This window comes from Mercenaria mercenaria, chromosome 9, assembly GCF_021730395.1.
Source record: "Mercenaria mercenaria strain notata chromosome 9, MADL_Memer_1, whole genome shotgun sequence".
NCBI lineage: Eukaryota > Metazoa > Mollusca > Bivalvia > Venerida > Veneridae > Mercenaria > Mercenaria mercenaria.
This window is the reverse complement of record NC_069369.1, coordinates 54,435,046-54,454,472: the sequence shown is the minus strand read 5'-3', so window position 1 is coordinate 54,454,472 and position 19,427 is coordinate 54,435,046. Positions and strand designations below refer to the sequence as shown.

Genomic DNA, 19,427 nt, shown 5'->3' with positions numbered 1-19,427 from the left:
ATCTAGGCCCAAGCGTTCGTAAGTTATTGTCTGGAAACGGTTTAACTGTTCCGGGTCACTGTGACCTTGTCCTTTGACCTACTTTGCTGGAAATCTGGCAAATAATTGCTGAGAAATTGCACGGGGAGATTTTGTCTACAGACGGATGGATAGACCGGAATCCAGTGTAGCCCACAGATACTAGTTTCAGGGGGTATAAAAACACTAGATCAGTTAATGCTTTCCCACCATTAACAAAATATTCAACTAATATGGCTATCAACATCAATTAACACCTGACTTAACTTGTTTTGTAATTTACTCTTCTTCGTGTAATATCAATTTTACAAAAATGAAAATGCTCTCTTCATGTTGAATCTTAAAACAGTACCAAACTTCAAGTTCAATTTAAACTAAAGACACAGGCAGTCAACATGGTCAAATATGGTTACATAGTGGCCATTCACACAGATTTGAACATGTCCTTGAAAACTATCAGAACACCACTGGCAGGATTTAACCTATAATCCTCCTGTTGTAAGGCCACTCCTATTTGTCACACCTCTCGTTTCATTCAAGCTTGTCTTTATTTTGTTCATTATTATCAGCAATTCTATTCTGAAGTTCTAATAATCTATCACTGGCCGATTTATATGGGGAAATATACTGTGACAAACTTTTATCTCTTATGTCAGTTACATTCACTTTAGTATCTTTAAATAGAAATGGATGCCAAACTCCTTGTATGGATGGTGTATCGGTATGCCACTCTTTCCGAAGGCGTACTATCTGGCAGCCAGATCTGCCTTTCATCAGACCTATCCACTGTGTTATTTCATCCTTGCTGCATTTCTTCAAAGTTACTTCTTCTTTATAACCATTCACTGTAAAGAGACAATACAAAAATTTTAAACTATCACCTCATCAAAAAAGTAGTTAGTATTCTAATCAGTTTACATAGAAATTGTACAGCTCTGCACTACAAATTCAGACTTAAAACACTATAAAACTGTACTTTTAATTTAACTAGCCTAAACATCTTGCCAGTAACAAGAGGTTTTCAAATGTTTGATTCAATACTGGTGTTTCACGCTAGTTTACTATGAAACAGTTTGTTGGCTAGTCTCAAATGTGATCTTAGTCAATTACAAAAGTGAGCTCAAAAACAATCAGTCGGGTTCTGTTGGTCTGATACTGGTTTCAGCAGTTGCCTTTACAACCGTTTTAGCAAAATGATGCTGTTTTGAGACTAGTTACGAAACACTGAAAATGCCTCCAAAGGCTGCATGATTGCTTCTAGATATGGCTTTCAAGCATTTTGTACATTATTTCCATCCTGGTCAGGCTTGCCACTTAGTTGAGAAAATGAAATTCCCTGACTTTTCCCTGAGTGACTAAACCATACTTTTCACTGACCAATACTACCATATTTTTTCGGCCTCCTCCTCCCCTACAGCCGTCCAATCCACGGACCAGCCTTTTATATTTATTTTGTTTCAGATATAACAAACTTTCATTAACAAATACCAACAAGAGGGCCATGATGGCCCTATATCGCTCACCTGTTATCATTGCACTTGAGGACAAGAAGGTCCTCAGAAAAAATATCTAAATCCAAAGGACAGGAACAACAAAGGGAAGAAATTTAACCAAAAAGAAGAACAAAAATTCTTACAAGGTACAGATATGTCTAAAACACCTAAAAATTGGAGGTACCATCCATGTTGTACCACAGAAAAGTGGTCTTGGTTTTTCCCTATGGCCAATAATAAAAAAGTTACTAAAAATAAGCTATTTATAGTAATGTAAAAGGGAAGTAATTAAAAAAAAATATTGTAAGTGAACAAAAGAAGGATCTGCCAAATAAATATGGTGGCATAAATGAAATTTCAGATCGGTATCTTCATTAGTTACGGAGATATACCCATTTTAATTTGAAATAAAGGTAGGTAATTTGACATAAAATCAGTCCATAGTTATCTACCCTCATTGTCTCAGTCCAACTAATAACAATAATGAAATTTCAATTAAGTCCTATAAGTACTTACTGGATATAAATCCATTTTGATTACAATCAGAGGAGGTAATCAGATATAAAATAACTCTGGAACCTACGACTGGATCTGATTTGTCATGGAATCCAAGATTTATTGTTGTTGAAGATATTTTGGAAGTTTGTATCAAATAAAACCATAAAAGAAGTCTCTATATGGCTGCAAAAGCCAAAATAGTCGATTTTGGACCTTTAAGGGGACATAACTCTTGAACCCAAGATGGAATCTGGCCAGTTCAAGAAAGGAAGCAAGATCTTGTGGTGATACAAGTTGTGTGCAAGTTTGGTAAAAATCAAATCATAAATGAAGCTGCTATTTTACAGACAAGGTCAAAATAGCTAATTTTGACCCATTCAGGGGCCATAACTCTGGACCCCATTATGGGATCTGGCCGGTTCAAGAAAGGAACCGAGATCTTATGGTGACACAGGTTTTGTGCAAGTTTGATTAAATTCAAGTCATAAATGAAGCTGCTATTGTGCAGACAAGGTCAAAATAACTAATTCTGGCCCTTTCAGGGGCCATAACTCTGGAACCCATAATGGAATCTCGCCAGTTCAAGAAAGGAACCAAGATCTTATAGTGATACAAGTTGTGTGCAAGTTTGGTTAAAATCAAATCATAAATGAAGCTGCTATTGTGCAGACAAGGTCAAAATAGCTATTTTTGGCCCTTTCAGGGGCCGTAACTCTGGAACCCATAATGGGATCTGGCCAGTTCAAGAAAGAAACTGACATCTCATGGTAATACAAGTTGTGTGCAAGTTTGGTTAAAACTAGAGCTATCACTAAAGGTGATGAATGTACCCCCTGCATGCACTGACACAGTACATTGCAATTTGACACACACAAGATTGCATAATTATGTGGACTGTATGTATATAGACTGTATGTATACAGTATAGTAACAAAAAACAAAGTCCCTTAACAATGCAGAATATTTATCTAAAAGAATGTAACATGCACCATGCACATCTAGGGTTGGTACTGATCACTTGTGTGAAGTTTCATTAAATTGTGTGCAAGGGTTTGGTAGATTAGGCACGCACAAGATTGCATATGCAGACTGTATGTACATAGTATGTTAACAAGAAACAAAGTCCCATAACTCTGCAATTTTTGTCGCTGAAAGAACCTAACATGCCCCATGCACAACTACTGTTGTTACTGATCACTTGTGTGAAGTTTCATTAAATTGTGTCAAGGGGATGAGGAGAGATGGTGCGCACAAGAGTGTGTCTATGTATATAGTATAGTAACAAAAAGAACAAAGTCCCATAACTCTGCAAATTTTTTTTCTAAAAGAACCTAACATGCCCCATGCACAACTACTGTTGGTACTGATCACTTGTGTGAAGTTTCATTAAATTGTGTCAAGGGGATGAGGAGAGATGGTGCGCACAAGATTGTGTCTATGTATATAGTACAGTAACAAAAAAAACAAAGTTCCATAACTCTGCAAATTTTTTTTCTAAAAGAACCTAACATGCCCCATGCACAACTACTGTTGGTACTGATCACTTGTGTGAAGTTTCATTAAATTCTGTCAAGGGGATAAGGAGAGATGGTGCGCACAAGATTGCGTCTACGGACAGACGGACAGACAGACAGACAGACGGACAGACAGACAACCTGAAACCAGTATAAGCCCCCCTTACAACTTTGTTGTCGGGGGGTACAATAAAATCAATAATGAAACCACTATCGTGCAGACAAGAAATTGTTGACGGACGGACGGACGCATGCACAGACGAAGGGTGATCACAAAAGCTCACCTTGTCACTATGTGACAGGTGAGCTAAAAAAAAAAAATGCGAATGCGAGAGCGATGATAACAATGCAGATACAGATAATTATCATGGTCTTCCATTCTACAATAAATCTCAGTCATCTTTTACTCCTCCAGCTTGTCGCGATATGTACTTAGACTTTTATATAACAGCTGTTACTGAAGAAATATTACAGAATTGTAACAAGAAAAGACGATATAGTAATATTTCAAAAACTGAACTAGATTCGCTCAGAAAATTATCTCAAGATGAATCGATTGTTATCAAGAAAGCTGACAAATCTAATACAATTGTTATAATGAACACGGAGGATTACAAGAAAGAGATTCTGAGGCAACTTAGTGATGGTAAATATTATGAAAAACTTAAACAAGATCCTAAAGATAATGTTCTTAAGAATATATCTAAATGTATTGAAAGTATAGAAGAGACAAATAGTAATGTAACTAAGGAATTTGACATGTTTCCAGAGTCTGTTAGAACTCCGGTATTTTACGTGCTGCCGAAAATACATTAGACTCCCAACAGCAATCTACCGCTAAATTATCCCGGGCGACCCATTGTGTCGGCATGCAGCTCGCCCACGGAGAACATTTCAAAATATCTTGATTATATACTCAAACCGCACATGATAAACTTACCGTCTAATATAAAGACACAACTGACTTTATTGAAAAGATTAAAAGTTTCAAATTCAAAAGTAAGGCTACTTATTTAGTGACACTAGATGTTTCTTCTCTATACACAAACATACCGCACAGCGACGGAATAGACGCATGTAAATATTTTTTGGACAAGCATTGCCATGGAAGATTGAAAAGTGACGATGTCGCAAACCTCATTAAACTTGTTCTGCAAAATAATTATTTCAAATTTGATGAAGATTTTTATCTCCAAAAAATGGGTACTGCGATGGGCAGCTCAATGGCACCAATCATACGCATCTTTTATTTATGGAAAATTTGAACAAGACTTCCTTAGAAACGAGATCTACAACCGACACTTTGGCTGCGTTTCCGGATGATATTTTATGGTGTGGGATCTTTCCCTTGGAAGAACTAGAAAACTTCATCAGGATTTTAAACAGTTTTCATCCTGACATAAAGTTTCGCATACTATTTCACAAGTTTCGCTCTCGTTTCTAGTGTAAATATATCAAGGGAGAGAATTTATGTGTCGAAACTAACATATATGTGAAAGGAAACTAATAACCACCAGTACCTGGACTATACATCATGTCATCCCAAACAATGTAAGAACGGCATTCCGTATAGTCAAGCAAACGCTTTAGACGTATAATATCAGATGATGACAAGTTCAAACATTCACTATACAGCTTCGTAAATTCTTCGTTGACGGGGTTTACCCACATGATGTGTTAGACCGTGCCTTCCAAAAAGTAGTCAATATATCTCAGCAAGAAGCTTTACAGACTCAAGTTGGGACAAAAATAGTGTAACCCTTTTACTATTGTGTTGACCAGCGTTTCCACGTATTGGTAACACTATTAATAAATACTGGAGTATTCTGAACCTATCAAAAAGCTTTACAACTAAATCCGTTTATGGGGAACTGAAAACTTTTTGTTGCCTATAGACGCCGAAAAATTTATAAGACTATTTGATAAGTTCAGAGTTCAAAGCAAGTGATAAACTTTATCTCTCACAGAGATGTAATGGTAGCCGATGTTCGCATTGTACCAATATCGAAACAGGTTCAGAATTTACCAGTCAAATGACTGGTCAAGCATACATTTTACATCATAACGTAAACTGTAAAAGAACTTTTGTAATTTATTTGATTACTTGCAAAAAATGTGACAAACAGATGTGGGACAAACTAAGAAACCTGTATCAAAACGCATGAACAGTCACCGTTTTGATATAAATAGTTTTACTGACCCACTTTTCCTCAATGGTTGCATACATTTAAATTTACGAGTCATTGCTTAAAGGATTTTTCTTTTTGCCTATTGATTTTGTAAGAAATGACTTTTGATCGTCTCGCAAAGAAACGTGTGGATACATAAACTGAAAACCCCTCTATCCAGATGGTTTAAATTCTAAAGTTTTATTTGAATTAATTGACCAATCAACTAATTTTATTGATCTACAATATAGATATGTAATGCCGAGTATATCGTTGTTTTTTCCTATTTCTGTTTTTTATTACATAAGTTAGGAAATTTTGTATAAACACTATCCGACAATTTATCGGTCTTTTTGTTAAATCCTTTAAAGGAAGTTATTTTTGATTTATTTAACTTTTGGTAAATAATGTAGATTAAACTTTGTATACATTTTACCGCCTTTTTTACGCGACTTTGGTTTAACGACGTCACGTCCGTTGTTTTTATTGTTTTCTTCCCTGAGGAAGGCTTAACACCGAAACGTTGGAAGTTAATAATTATCTATAAACAAACGCTACACGTGTTGTTGTTGATTTTTCTTATTTGTTAATAACAGGTGAGCTAAAAATACATAAAAATGAAATTGATTCAAACACATTTAAATTATGTTTATACACAATTACACAAAAATGTGTTTGGAAATACATATAAATACTGCTTGAAGACTACCAAAGCCACTGAACATTTTAAACATTGACCCAGAATTTCATTTTTCCCTGGCTTTTCTAAAATTTCCTTTTTCACTGACCACTATCAAGATTTCCTTGACAATTCACTGCCTTTTCAAGGTAAATGGCAACCCTGTTGGTATTAGTAATTTAGTACTGACAAAATACAAGTACTGATGAAGGCTTAAGTTACATGAAAACATCACAAATGATACTAACTGACACAATTATTCATACAAGAGGACCACTATGGCCCGAAATAGCTCACCTGAGTTACACCGCTTGCTTCAATAGTTCTGGCAGACGGTTTTGCAAAGAAAATGTCTGTGAACTTATTTTGCAATAGTGCCAGTGTTCTATGACAAGAATATTTTAGAAGTTTCTACAAAATAGGGATGAAGGTAAGAGGATTGGGAAATAATGACATAGGACACTAACAGACAATATCAAACAAATAGATTTTTTTAGTTTCCACTACATACATATAGGGAAAAGTGACCACTACTCCTGGTGGCCATGTTTTTTTGATGAATCGGAACAATTTAAACAGTCTTTGTAAAGGGTCACCAAAGGAACATTTGTGTAAATGGGCCTGCATTTGGTGGCTATTGTAATAATTTGAACAACCTTGGAAGATGGTCACACAAGGACCATTTGTGTAAAATTATTTTTAAATCCAGCTAGTAATTTCACACAAGAAGATTTTTCATCTTTCTTTAGGGAAACATACAGCGAAGTGACAATGCCCCCTGGTGGACATGTTTTTGAAGAATCATAATAATTTGAATAACCTTGGTAGATGGCCATGTTTTTCAATGGATCAGAATAATTCGAAAAACCTTGGTATAGGTTAAAAGGATCATTTGTGTGAAATTATTTCAAAATCAGACTAGCGGTTAAGGAGATGTCATTTAAAGATTTTTCTGTTTTTAGCACTGGCCCCCACTATGTGCAACCAAGCGGAATGGTTTGAAATTTTTGAAAGAAGACCACCCAAAGAACATCTTGGCCAAGTTTCATCAACTTCCACCACACATTTTCAGAGATGTTGTTGGAACAAATGTGTAGTTGGCCGGACGGCGGATGATGAATGATCATAATATAGCTCACACTGAGCACTATATACTTCTAGCTCTCGAGTTAACAGTAAAATTGTTGATGACAGACTACACAAGACAACAGACAATGGGCGATAGCCATCGCTCATCTTTAGCACTTTGTGCTGAAGTGAGTCAAAAATGTAGACTCTAATTGTCATATTTTCACCCTACTAAAAATATATCACACTTACAATACTCTGCTGTTAACATTGGAGTTCTGTGTCTTCTTGGCTTAATGTAAAATACAATACCAGGATTCTGTTTGGTGAAGTCAAGTAAGTCTTCTTCAACAAAATCCCTGAAGAAAAAAACACTGCTGTGAATAACCAGATTGTGAAAAAGAACACCCCCTATGGGCACCAACGCCCATCTGCAACTTATAAGTGACTGACATTAGGCAATAATTAAGCAAGAAAAGAGTTACATCGTGGGCTTGGTGCACGAATGTTGTAAGTCAAAATTTGAAAACTTTACAGGAGAGAGAAAAAACATTTTTATTTTGAAATATAAATTAAAACTAAAGTTTCCTTTATTTATTCACTATATCATAAATGCTTATGAACAGAAAACAGAGAACAGTCAGATTATTTCCACCAAAGCTGAAATATTTAATTATAACTTGGATATAACATTTGTGCGCTGAAATCCAAATGGAAAATATTGTGCACAATTGTTATAACTAAAACTCGAGACAACATCAAGTGCGCATTATTCAAATGAAAATAACTCATTTCAGGAGTATCACAGTGAATAAAATTTGAACATTTTAGACATGAGAATTACTTAATTAAGATCATTCACACATGTATTTTGACAAAAAGTTTGTTCAGCTCTTCAAAATGTATTAAACAGTAGTTAACATTTTTCATACAAGTCCATATTTTGCCTAACCTGTTTGTCATATGGCTTTGAAACTTTGACCATTTGTTTACCATCATAGTCTACATAACTAGGACAAAGACTTTAGCTCAGTTATGGCCCTTTTTTGACATAGAAATTAGTTAATTTTGGCATACCATTCCATATTTTGTCTAAACTGTTAGATATATATGGCTCTGAAACTTTGAACACTTGCTTACTATCATGGTCAAACATTTCCATATAGTGCAAGACTTATCCACATCCACAAATACAGGACCATTAGTTGTCTTAAAATCTATTTTTCTTTTTGTCTAAAAATCTCTGGATATATTTTCATACTTCCATCAATTCTTTGAATTGTTGGGCACGCTGTCAACAGACAGCTCTTGTTTTCATTCAATTTACCGAGCATTAAACACGATTATTTGAATGTTTGCTTTTATAAGTATACCGTCAAAGAATGTCAGATACATGTGGAGGTAGTTTTTTTATTACTCATAAAAATATAGTAATTACTTTTTCGGAAATCTCCTTAGAAAACTCGTTCGTTGAAGTTTTACCATCTAGTGGATAACCTACAGTTACACTGTTTTTCTTTTACAAATATGAGGTTAAAGTATGTCTAAATATTGATAAATGTCAATCAACAATGAACAAGTAGATTTGTGTGTGTGAAATGGCTAAGCGTATTTGCATTGCGATCAAAATTTCTGCAGTATTGTCGAGGCCGTCGTGGTAAGCTCAGGTGGTAAAAGCACAACTGTGACCTTCAAATTACAGGTCGCAGGATTGATCTAGTTTTCTGTGATTCATAAAGTTGTCAGCTACTTTTGGAGTAGTTGTTAGCACCGATAAAAATCTGGGAACACCAGGTAAAACATAGGAAGTGAAATAAAGTAATTTCATTGGTGTTATCACAACTGTCACCGTTTTCATCCTAGAACGTCCGAATAATGTCAAGTAAATAAAGCAAAGACCCAGTCTCCTGTAGCTTGTTAAGAGTGTTCAATTTGCTTCCCTTCGTGTGGGGGTAAAGGGAGACTGCAACGGCACTCTCGGATGAAAACCTTGTCATTCATTTCAGAGAATTTTTTATTGAATGTTTTAATCAAGCTTTCTGAGAAATGTTCTGAAAAACCGACTAGAAAGTCAAACTATGAACAGTTGAAAAACATATAATAGCGATTGGGTGATTCTGCACAAATCTCGTAACTCGTCTTTTCTCCTGCGATAATCTCGAAACTCAGATTATGATATGATTGGGAGAGTCACACAACCGAAAACTGCGTTTTGAAAAAAAAAAATTGTAGATAATGATTGATCTATCATCAATCAACTTCTCATTCAATGACAAAAAATATTTTGTATGCCTATTAAGTGACCTTACACCACAACACTGAAAATTTATTGAAAAATAAAATCTTGTATATTGTAGACACTAATCTATCGTCAAATTTTTCGGAACTTCTGTTTTCTGTTCTAATGTTTCTATAGCGTTGTACAAATATATATAAACTAGAATAAAATGCAACACATTTTTTTTAAAGTTTTGCAAAAACATGGAAATCAAACAACTAATTCTTGTCTTCAACCCTTATCATGCTGGACACGATTGATTCTGCCTTTGCGACCAGTGTAGATCATGATCAGCCTGCAATATTTATAAAATAGTTTAATCCTGATCATTTTTCTAAGACTAAAAGCGGGCATAATTTACCCAAAATACAAGTCAGAGTTATGGGACTTGACCCAGTGAGGTTGGAGTCTAACCAGTAATTTATGATGTTTTGGGATTTTTGACTGTCTTAATTCATTTCCTAACGGCTAAAACAAGATCAGATAGGGAATTTATGTTGCAATTTTGCCAAAAAAATAAAGTTTTTCAAATCCTAAATTTTTTCAGCCATGTCATGGTCTAATATACCAGGGACCAAATACCAAAAAACCTTTTGACTAGGACTGTCTGCTATAAATTTACAAAGGGAGCAATTCTATGAGGTAGCAGAGTCACGGACACTACAAACACTAGGCATAACAAAGTGTAAATTTTTGGAAAACAATGAAGTTAAGATTCATTTGACTGTAACTTGTTAAACAAGTACAATTTACAAGTTTCACTCGAAAACCACTCGATAGAAGACATCATTGTGTTAATATTTGCATAAGAAGTATGATTATAAAACACAAATTGTTTTTTAAACTTTTCAAATTCTTTTATTTAACAGAACAGCTGACAATGATAAGGAAACACTTCAGTTCACTAACAAAAACATTGTGCTTTTATGCAAAACAGATGCTCAGGACTAAAAGTTTATGAGTTTTGAAAATAAATTGGTTTATTAAGACGTTTTAAAATGTCTACGGACACTACAAAAAAATGTTTCTGATTTGATGATGATTCCAACAATGCTGTTTCAATATACAGAGAAAGTTTTGTAATGACTAACTAAAGTAAGGTTTTACACAATCATAAAAAAACAACTGATGTGAATGTTTCTTTTTTTATGGGTTTCATATTTCCAAAACCGAGACAAAAAATTTTTTTCTCATGGTGTTTCTTAAGTAGAAAATGTATTATCTAACCTCTATCCTGGCATTTAAAAAGTATAAAGATTTTGCATAAAAAGCACAATCTTGTAGCCACAAACAAATGCTTAACATTTTAAACATTTTAAATTCATTAACTTGTCTTAAAGAATCACTGTTATAACATCTACGGGACACTACAGAAATTCATATGTGTCTAAACCTTAGTTTCACCATCATTTTTAACCTTTTTGTTACAATTTAGTTTAGAAAATTGACTTTCAAACAGCCATACTTCGAAAAATAACAGTAGAAAACTATTGAATTATTCACAGCTATGAAATCTTTTGTTGAAAAATGTCCATTTAAAAATAAAAATATTAACATTTGAGACAAAAAACTTGTATTCCAAAACAGTTTGTACTAACAAATTAACTCATCAAAAACAACAAAAACCTACCTCAATCAAACCCTTTTTGAACAAACAGCAAACAATTTGAAAAAGAATAACACATGTGACATTTCGATGAACCAAATAGTGGTGCATTCTACGGACAAAATACATACTAGTGCATGAGTATTTACCAGACTGTAGTAACAGTAACACAAGTTTTTAAACTTCAGTGAACATGATAGTTTTGAATACACTTAGAAACAAAATCTTTTAATAGGAAAATTTGAAAAAAAAATACACAAAATTTGATACAAAATTTTATTCCGATGTGGTTTTGCTGGTTACCTTCAAACACACACAATATCACACAGTCACACACGTAAACAGACCCGACAGAAAGACAGACAGAGAGAAAGAACAGGTACATACAACGCTAAAGTAAGTCTTAACAGTTTTTGTCCCGAATTCGACACTTTTTTAGGGATAGCAGTTTACTCAGAATTGATAGCTTATGAGATTTTAGCTCGACTATTTATAGAATAGTGAGCTATTGCACTCGCCCATGCGTCGGCGTCGGCGTCGCCGTCCGCGTCCGCGTCCCGATTTTGGTTAAGGTTTTGTATGTAATGGTATCTCAGTAACCATTGTGGGGAATTGGATTGAAACTTTTACACACTTATTCACTGGACAAACTGACTTTCATTGCCCCAGGTTCCATAACTCTATTTTGCTTTTTTACAAAAATTTTGCCCCTTTTTTTCGACTTAGAAATTTTTGGTTAAGGTTTTGTATGTAAGCTGGTAACTCAGTAACCATTGTGGGAATGGATTGAAACTTCACACACTTATTCACTGTGATGAACTGATCTACATTGCACAGGTTTTCCCTAACTCTATTTTGCTTTTTTTCAAAATTATGCCCTTTTTCGACTTAGGGAAAATTTTGGTTAAGGTTTTGTATGTAAGTGGTATCTCAGTACTTACTAATGGGAATGGATTGAAACTTCACATTATTGTTCACTATCATGATCTGACATTTCCCCTAAGCAAGTCCATAACTCTACTCTCTTTTTTTTCAAAATTATGCCCCTTTTTCGACCCCTTTGCAGTTTTTGGTTGAATTTTTTTATTTTAATCTGATATTCAGTATCCCCCTAATTGGAATGGATTTAAAAATTCACACACTTGTTCCCCGTCATGATCTAACATGCACTGTGAAGGTCCCATAACTCTACTTGGCATTTTTACAAAATTTTTGCCCCTTTGACTTAGCAGTTTTTGTTAAGTTTTTGTATGTAAGGTGTACTCAGTATCCACAAATTGGAAAAAGGGTGAAACTTCACACACTTGTTACTGTCATGATATGACAAAGCAGACAAAAGGTTCAATACCTCTACTTTGCATTTTACAAAATTATGCCCTTTTCAACTTTTGGGATTATTCAATTGACAAGGCTGTTGAATAGTCGAGCGTTGCTGTCTCCGACAGCTCTTGTTAAGAAAGGTAATACTCATATCTAACCAATAAAATATAAATGCCTTAAAACACATTTAATCAATTTTATTCAGAAAATCGACCCGTAGTATTTCCTAGTCAATTTTTGTTAGGGTCAGATACGCCAAAATAGAGCATAAACCAGTGGGTGTTTACCCTCTTTAACCACTGTGAAAACAAGCAAAACAATACATTCCTTGTGTAGTTAACTTTTCGTACACAAAATAATCATATAATTCAAAGACGTAAAGGTCCATTAGTTTTTATTAGCTAACTATTATAAATATAGAGTATTACTCCCCCACTCCTCGCAATCCTGTCCCGTCCCGATTGGTTAAATTTTTGTATTTAAGCTGGTATCTCGCCCACTTGTGGGAATGGATTGAAACTTCACACACTTATCAAATGTGATAAACTGACTACATTGCACAGGTTCCATAATCGTTTTTTTTTTACAAAATTATGCCCCTTTTTTAACTTAGACATTTTTGGTTAAGGTTTTGTATGTAAGCTGGTATCTCAGTAACCAACTTGTGGGAATGGATTGAAACTTCACACACTTATTTTCTGTATAAACTGACTTACATTGCACAGGTTCCATAATCTATTTTGCTTTTTTTACAAAATTATGCCCCTTTTTCGAAATTAGAATTTTTTGGTTAAGGTTTTGTATGTAAGCTGGTATCTCAGTACTCACTAATGGGAATGGATTGAAACTTTACACACTTGTTCACTATCATGATCTGATAAAGCAGGCGGTTATACGTCAGCGTAATAATTTAACGAGGGCACAGTCCTAGTGCAATTATTTGTACGACATATTACCGCCCGAATTATTTTGATTCTAATATGCCTTTAATCTTAGGGAAAAAAGTAGATAAAATATGTAGCACTCTTTGCAACAAAAAACACTAACTTCACTGCCGAAACGTGACGTTTATTCTAGCTTTTTGTGTTTTAACAGAGAATGCATATGAGAATATTTCTTTTCGCAACGTTATATCTATCAAGGCTTTATCTAACTTCTGTTTATTCCTAAATCTTCTCTGTTGTTCTCTTTTTGACGTCTTAGTTCATTGCACAGTACCGGATTTAGTCTGTTTTGCTATTCTCTAAATTTCCCTTTCCCTTTTTTCTCTCTCTGTCCTTAAGTTTCATCTTTTCGTATTTTGCACTGTCACTTTTAACTTTTGCCCTGTATCTACGCATAATTTTTGGCCTTCTTACTCTCAAGCACATAATTTTTTCATCTATTCATTGTTATCTTTCGTAATGTTTTTTTTTGGTCTCATTTTGTTATAAATTTTCCCTTTTTTTAATTTTTAATTTTTTAAAAAGCTGTAAACACTAAGTATATTAGAGATTGTGTACATATCATGCATTCTTGTAGTGTCCCTAGATCAAGTGACAATATAAAAAATCGCTCTGTTAAGAGATCAAGTGTGGTTAAATGTACATTATAGTTTGCTGATTCATATTAGATAGTTATACTGTATGTAAATAACGCAATCTGGCTAAAGTACACTTAGTGAAACTCGTTTTATAACTTGCTAAAGTTCATTTTCACTTGAAAAGTAGACAAAAACATATTTTTCTAAAATACTCTGAAAGATGAAGTTTTATCTCTTTGGAATCAGTATATCCTTATAAAAACTCAATAATAACCCAAGCTCATTGATTATGTACTGGTTTTAAGAAAATTACTACAGTTAAATTATTGATCTACGGACACTACGGTCTAGGACAAATTTCTGTTGCTTCCCAACAAATAACCAGTCGCAAAGCAGAAAGATGTTTAGTTCTGCAATTCTCTGAGGGCGTTCAAATAGAAAATAATACAAAATAGTAAATATTATTTGGGTCTTACAATTTACTATTGCAAACATTGATCTACGGACAATACGAAAAAGTCATGTTACCAATTTTGACTCAATTTTTTTCATTGGACCTGAAGCAAATCTTTATATTCAGAGTGGATATGATTATCAGCAACAGCACACACTACCATACTGTATCTGGCATATCACTGTTGCCTTTGTAATAGGGTGATGAGACAGACCTTCAAAAACCAAAAAAACCATAACGAAGGCTGTTTTCATATTTTTTTTATTAAAACTTATACCTTCACTGACAAAGAATAATTTGACTTTCTTTAATTTGAAATGCCACATTTTAAGTCTGTTATTGCCAATTCACATTAATGTAATACGCTTTGATCACTTGCTTGCTTAAAAATTTTCCATTTTTATTTGCAAACAACCATAACGATTTAAAAACACCATTTTTCGACATATTATCTTTTACAGTGTGTAAGAAATTGTAGGACAGTATGTAATGTTATACATCTTAAGAAAGCCCGAAACCTGTACTTTTGCATGCACAAAGTACTTATTCCCTATCTGTCAACAGTAAGGAAGGCCATCACCATAACATGGGCCCATTTCATTTTCCCTATCTGATCTTGTTTTAGCCGTAACAGGAAAATGCAGATATTTTTCTTTATACTGATGTAAAAATATCTTTTTTTTTACTAATTTTGTTCTAAGGTGAGCTTTTTATTATTCTACATGAAAAAATTATTATTCTTTGACCTGGTAACTAACAGTTCATTGGATAATTATATTCTTTATTCTATTATCTATATTCTTTAGTTAGACATTGTGAAAATATTCTTAGGACGGGCTTCGGAATGTGTTTGATATTGGGGCCGCGAAAGGTGGGGTAGGTACTGGAGGGAGATACCTCCTCCCATAATGGGGGTACAGGGAGGCTCCCCGGAAATTTTTTGCTCTGGTACATTTTAGGGGTATTGACTCCAGTATTTTCTTACCATTTACATAATGTTACAAATTTAAGAAATGATTTAAAAAGTTTTTCATGATGAAAACATGTGAAATCAGAGAATACATACCTCATCATAGTGAAGCCAAGCACTGAACACTGAATGAGCACTGTTCAGGATTTTTTATTCCAGAAGTGCGTTTTGGAAATTTGAAATTTAGTGGTTGGTTAGGAGTATCCATTATGAGTATTATAAAAGATATGACATAAGTTAAACTTCACTTCTTATTTTGTTTGAAATATCAATTTTTGAGTAAAAACAATTTATGCAATTAATTCCTTACATATTAGCGGTGTGATAAATCTTAATACTTAATTACCTCTTCCATAAAAAAAAACATGACAATTATTTTTCTTAATTTTCTATATTAATTCCGTAGATCTTAGCGGCAGGGTATATTATGTGGTATCATTTTTAAGTGTATTGACTCTATATTGTGTGGCTTCTTTAATAAACTTAGCTATCTTAAGAAGCAATTTAGCATTTTTCGAAGACATTGAATTATTATTATTTTTCTGAATAGTGGGCCATTTTGTATTACCAAGGTTCTTCTTTCTAATATCTGTATATTGAGTGTAGGACAAAATCCCCAGCAGATTTTTCAATATCTATAATTATCTACATCTAATGAATGTGAATGGAAAGAGGTGTCTTGAAAATAATTATAATCATAGAGTATAATATCGATAACTGATGCACTTATTAAAGAACAAAATTCAGCCAAAAGACTCAAAAAGAGATTTATGTTAACTGTGCCATTGGTTAACTGTATCCATTATTTTAACTAATGTAGATATTTTCAGGACACAAATATCGCATAAAATATGAGAACGCCAGAAAATATTGGCAAAGATTAATGAGTGCCAGGTCAGTACTTACGGACAATTATAACTCACAGGACCACTGCATCCGCTTTATTTGATTTTATATATATGTAGAATATGATAATTACTTCCAGCTTATAGAAGGATTATTTACACATGAAACAGGAAATAGTACTTGTATAAAATAAATCTCAAACCTTTTTGGGATATTTTATTCCAGAAAAAAACCCTAAAATGTGTAATAATTAAGGGATACATACAAACAAATCATTGTTCCTTTGACTTCTCAATTCGATTGAAAGGTGCTGATTACCAGAATCGCGTAATGACATTATTGCAATTAAACAAATTTAATCAAAATGGTAACCAGTCAATCTTTCACACCTCTTGATTGAATTACCAGCTGCAAAACAGTAATCAAAGCTGACATTGATCAATCATGATACTGTTGCTGTTACATTTTAATTGTGTTCTATGTGTTAGGATTATGATATTTATAAACAATATAACAATTTGTCCATGTATAATGACAATTATCAGTATTACTAACTTTGTGTGATACTTTTGATGAAGCACTTGTTGGAAATTGTGATAAACCAAAATTAGATAATGCCAATCAACTTCTTCTTGTAAGAAATTTATCAAAACCTGTATTATAAGGATATAGTATTTTTTATCCAGAGAAAATACTATTACTCCATGCTTTCTGGAATGAAAGCAAACCAACACATGTAACATCCTTAATAAATTTCATGGTGAATTCCAAGGACGTTTCAACTTGTAAAATTGTATTGATATTTCATCGTTTTTTTAATTCATGTTTGCAGCTTCGTTTTTGATCAAGTTTTTCATATTAATGTTTAAAGTGGTATTATTGGCTTTTATTAACATAACTGTAATCTTTATAGTTTTCCCCAATTAATATGATTAAGATAGTTTTATTGTCCAACATCGGGAAACTCGGAAAACATGAAAGAACATTATGGTTAGATTATCTCTCATGTAATTAGATATTTGATTCGATTTTTATTCTAGTAAAATAATATATAAACTACTAACATAAAATTAGAAAGAATGTAAAATAATTATGTATATAAAACACTAATGAAAATGCTATAAATGATACTTTAATGCTTTATAGCACTAGCCAGCTATTATCCAAAGTAGTACAACTTCAAATAGAAATAAGCATTATTTTGACGATCAGACAACCTTATCAAATGTAAATATTTCTTACTTCTTTTTATATATGTTGTAACATAAAGGTTAATTCTCTATAGATAAATACAAAAATTAACTTAATTGCTTTAAGTGTATTGAAGTTCTAAGCACTTTTATGATTGCCACGTTCCCGAAAATGCCACATTTTCACATAGAAAAATATGCTATTTTGACGATCAGATTACCTTATTAAATGTAAATATTTTCTATTTTTTACATACATCTTTGCACAGAGGTTCCATTATAATTTATAGATAACGTTAACAAATAAATAAATTGCTTTAAAAATAATAAGTTCTCAGCCATGGCTACTTATCCAAAATGCTACTACTTCACATAAAAAAATCCTTATTTTGGGTACCAAATTAATGCATCAAATATAAGTTTTTCTATTTATTTTTAAATATATGTAGTATTGGAGTATAGGATTTTTCCATATTAAATAATCTTTACAACCCTTTAAACATATTATAAATTATATGGAGAGGGGGAACTGTCACCCTTACATAACATTGTGGGTGGAATTGTCCGGGAGTGAATTGTCTTGGGGGGAATTGTCTTGAGGGGGAATCATCTTGCGGGGGAATAGTCTGACAACTAGTGGGGAGCCCCAATTTTCCAAATCGGCTATTTTCACCAGTCTATTCTATTTCAAACACTGCATACTGCAATAGAATGTAGAACATTGCTTTCTGAGGTTCTTGCCCTATGTTTCATAAACATATGAATGCCTTTACACTGCTCAAAAATACTGTCGGGATTTAACATTCGTTTAAATTTCACTAGTCCAGGTATCCTATAGGAGAGATCGCCATTACGTCACGCATAAATTAAATACCTGTTTATCTGGTGGTGGGTAAAACAAATGTTTTTACACCGTTTGTGTATGGGATCTGAATTTTTAATTTTTAATAACTTTTTCGCTCATTTATGGATTTTAAAAATTAAAAAAGTTTTGGAATGCTTAGGATTTTCATATTTTCCCATTTAAATATCTTTTTAAAATGAATATCCGTTTTAAATGACGTAAGATTTTAATAGCGGCGTAGCGATCCTCCAAACATTTTGAAAAAACACTGTAAGTTAAGCGTTCATAATTAATCCATTTAATTTCGAATTTATAATCAAAAGTAATCAATAAATTGCTTGTTTTATACACTTTCCATTGATCAAAAAATTATTGATATATTATTTGTGTTTTAAGAAAGTTTAAGCCGTTAGAAAAACATCACTGTTTACAAAAAACATGGACGCTCATCGTCGGCCCACCCGGTCTTTGTCTTATCAGTTCTAAAAATAGAAAATACAATGGATCTGTTTACAAACACGATCACTCCTATTTCTGTACTATCCGAGTACACGTAAAGTTTCATGAAATAAATGCAGACATTTACCTAGCAGCTAAACTTGAGGGATGTGACTTGCAAAGGGAAAGTGTTATCCTTTGCAGTTGACATACATGCCTTCCAACACCATTTTGCAATACATTTTTAAGAAAAGCACTAGGAAGCGAAGAGCTGGTCATATTGTCCTTGGTACGATTGATTATAATGTTCCATAATTTGACCGATTTGTTCTTATTGTTGAACAGTCTTGTTGATCATTTAAAAAACAGAAAATTTTAATTCTTCCTCTTCTTATTCTTCATTTTCCTTTTCTTTCATTCCATAACTGCACAGATCAGGAAAAATACCCAGCAAACAGAAGTCAACTTAATTGAAGACGTACCTCATACACATTCTGTTGTTTAACAGTCGCTGTGGCTGT

The 19,427-nt window shown here is 33.4% G+C and overlaps 1 protein-coding gene across 1 annotated transcript; it reads right to left on the bottom strand.

Annotated features, from left to right (window-relative positions):
• Positions 1–280: 280 nt before the first annotated feature.
• LOC123547163 (39S ribosomal protein L43, mitochondrial-like) lies at positions 281–19,221 on the bottom strand. Its single transcript, XM_045334058.2, has 3 exons — positions 19,055–19,221; positions 7,691–7,797; positions 281–863 (listed from the first exon to the last, which is right to left on the bottom strand). The coding sequence occupies exons 1-3, from the start codon at positions 19,183–19,185 to the stop codon at positions 550–552; spliced, it is 552 nt and encodes a 183-aa protein (XP_045189993.2). The 5' UTR covers positions 19,186–19,221; the 3' UTR covers positions 281–549.
• Between the last annotated feature and the right edge of the window lie 206 nt (positions 19,222–19,427).

What these genes read in the sequence shown, in the direction of transcription:
- LOC123547163 (XM_045334058.2), bottom strand. Translation starts at nt 19,185, where the DNA reads ATGACCAGCTCTTCGCTTCCTAGTGCTTTTCTTAAAAATGTATTGCAA. An exon ending in CCCTCAAGTTTAGCTGCTAG is followed by an intron (nt 7,798 to 19,054) that starts GTAAATGTCTGC and finishes TTTTTTCTTCAG; the next exon opens with GGATTTTGTTGAAGAAGACT. An exon ending in AATGTTAACAGCAGAGTATT is followed by an intron (nt 864 to 7,690) that starts GTAAGTGTGATA and finishes GTCTCTTTACAG; the next exon opens with TGAATGGTTATAAAGAAGAA.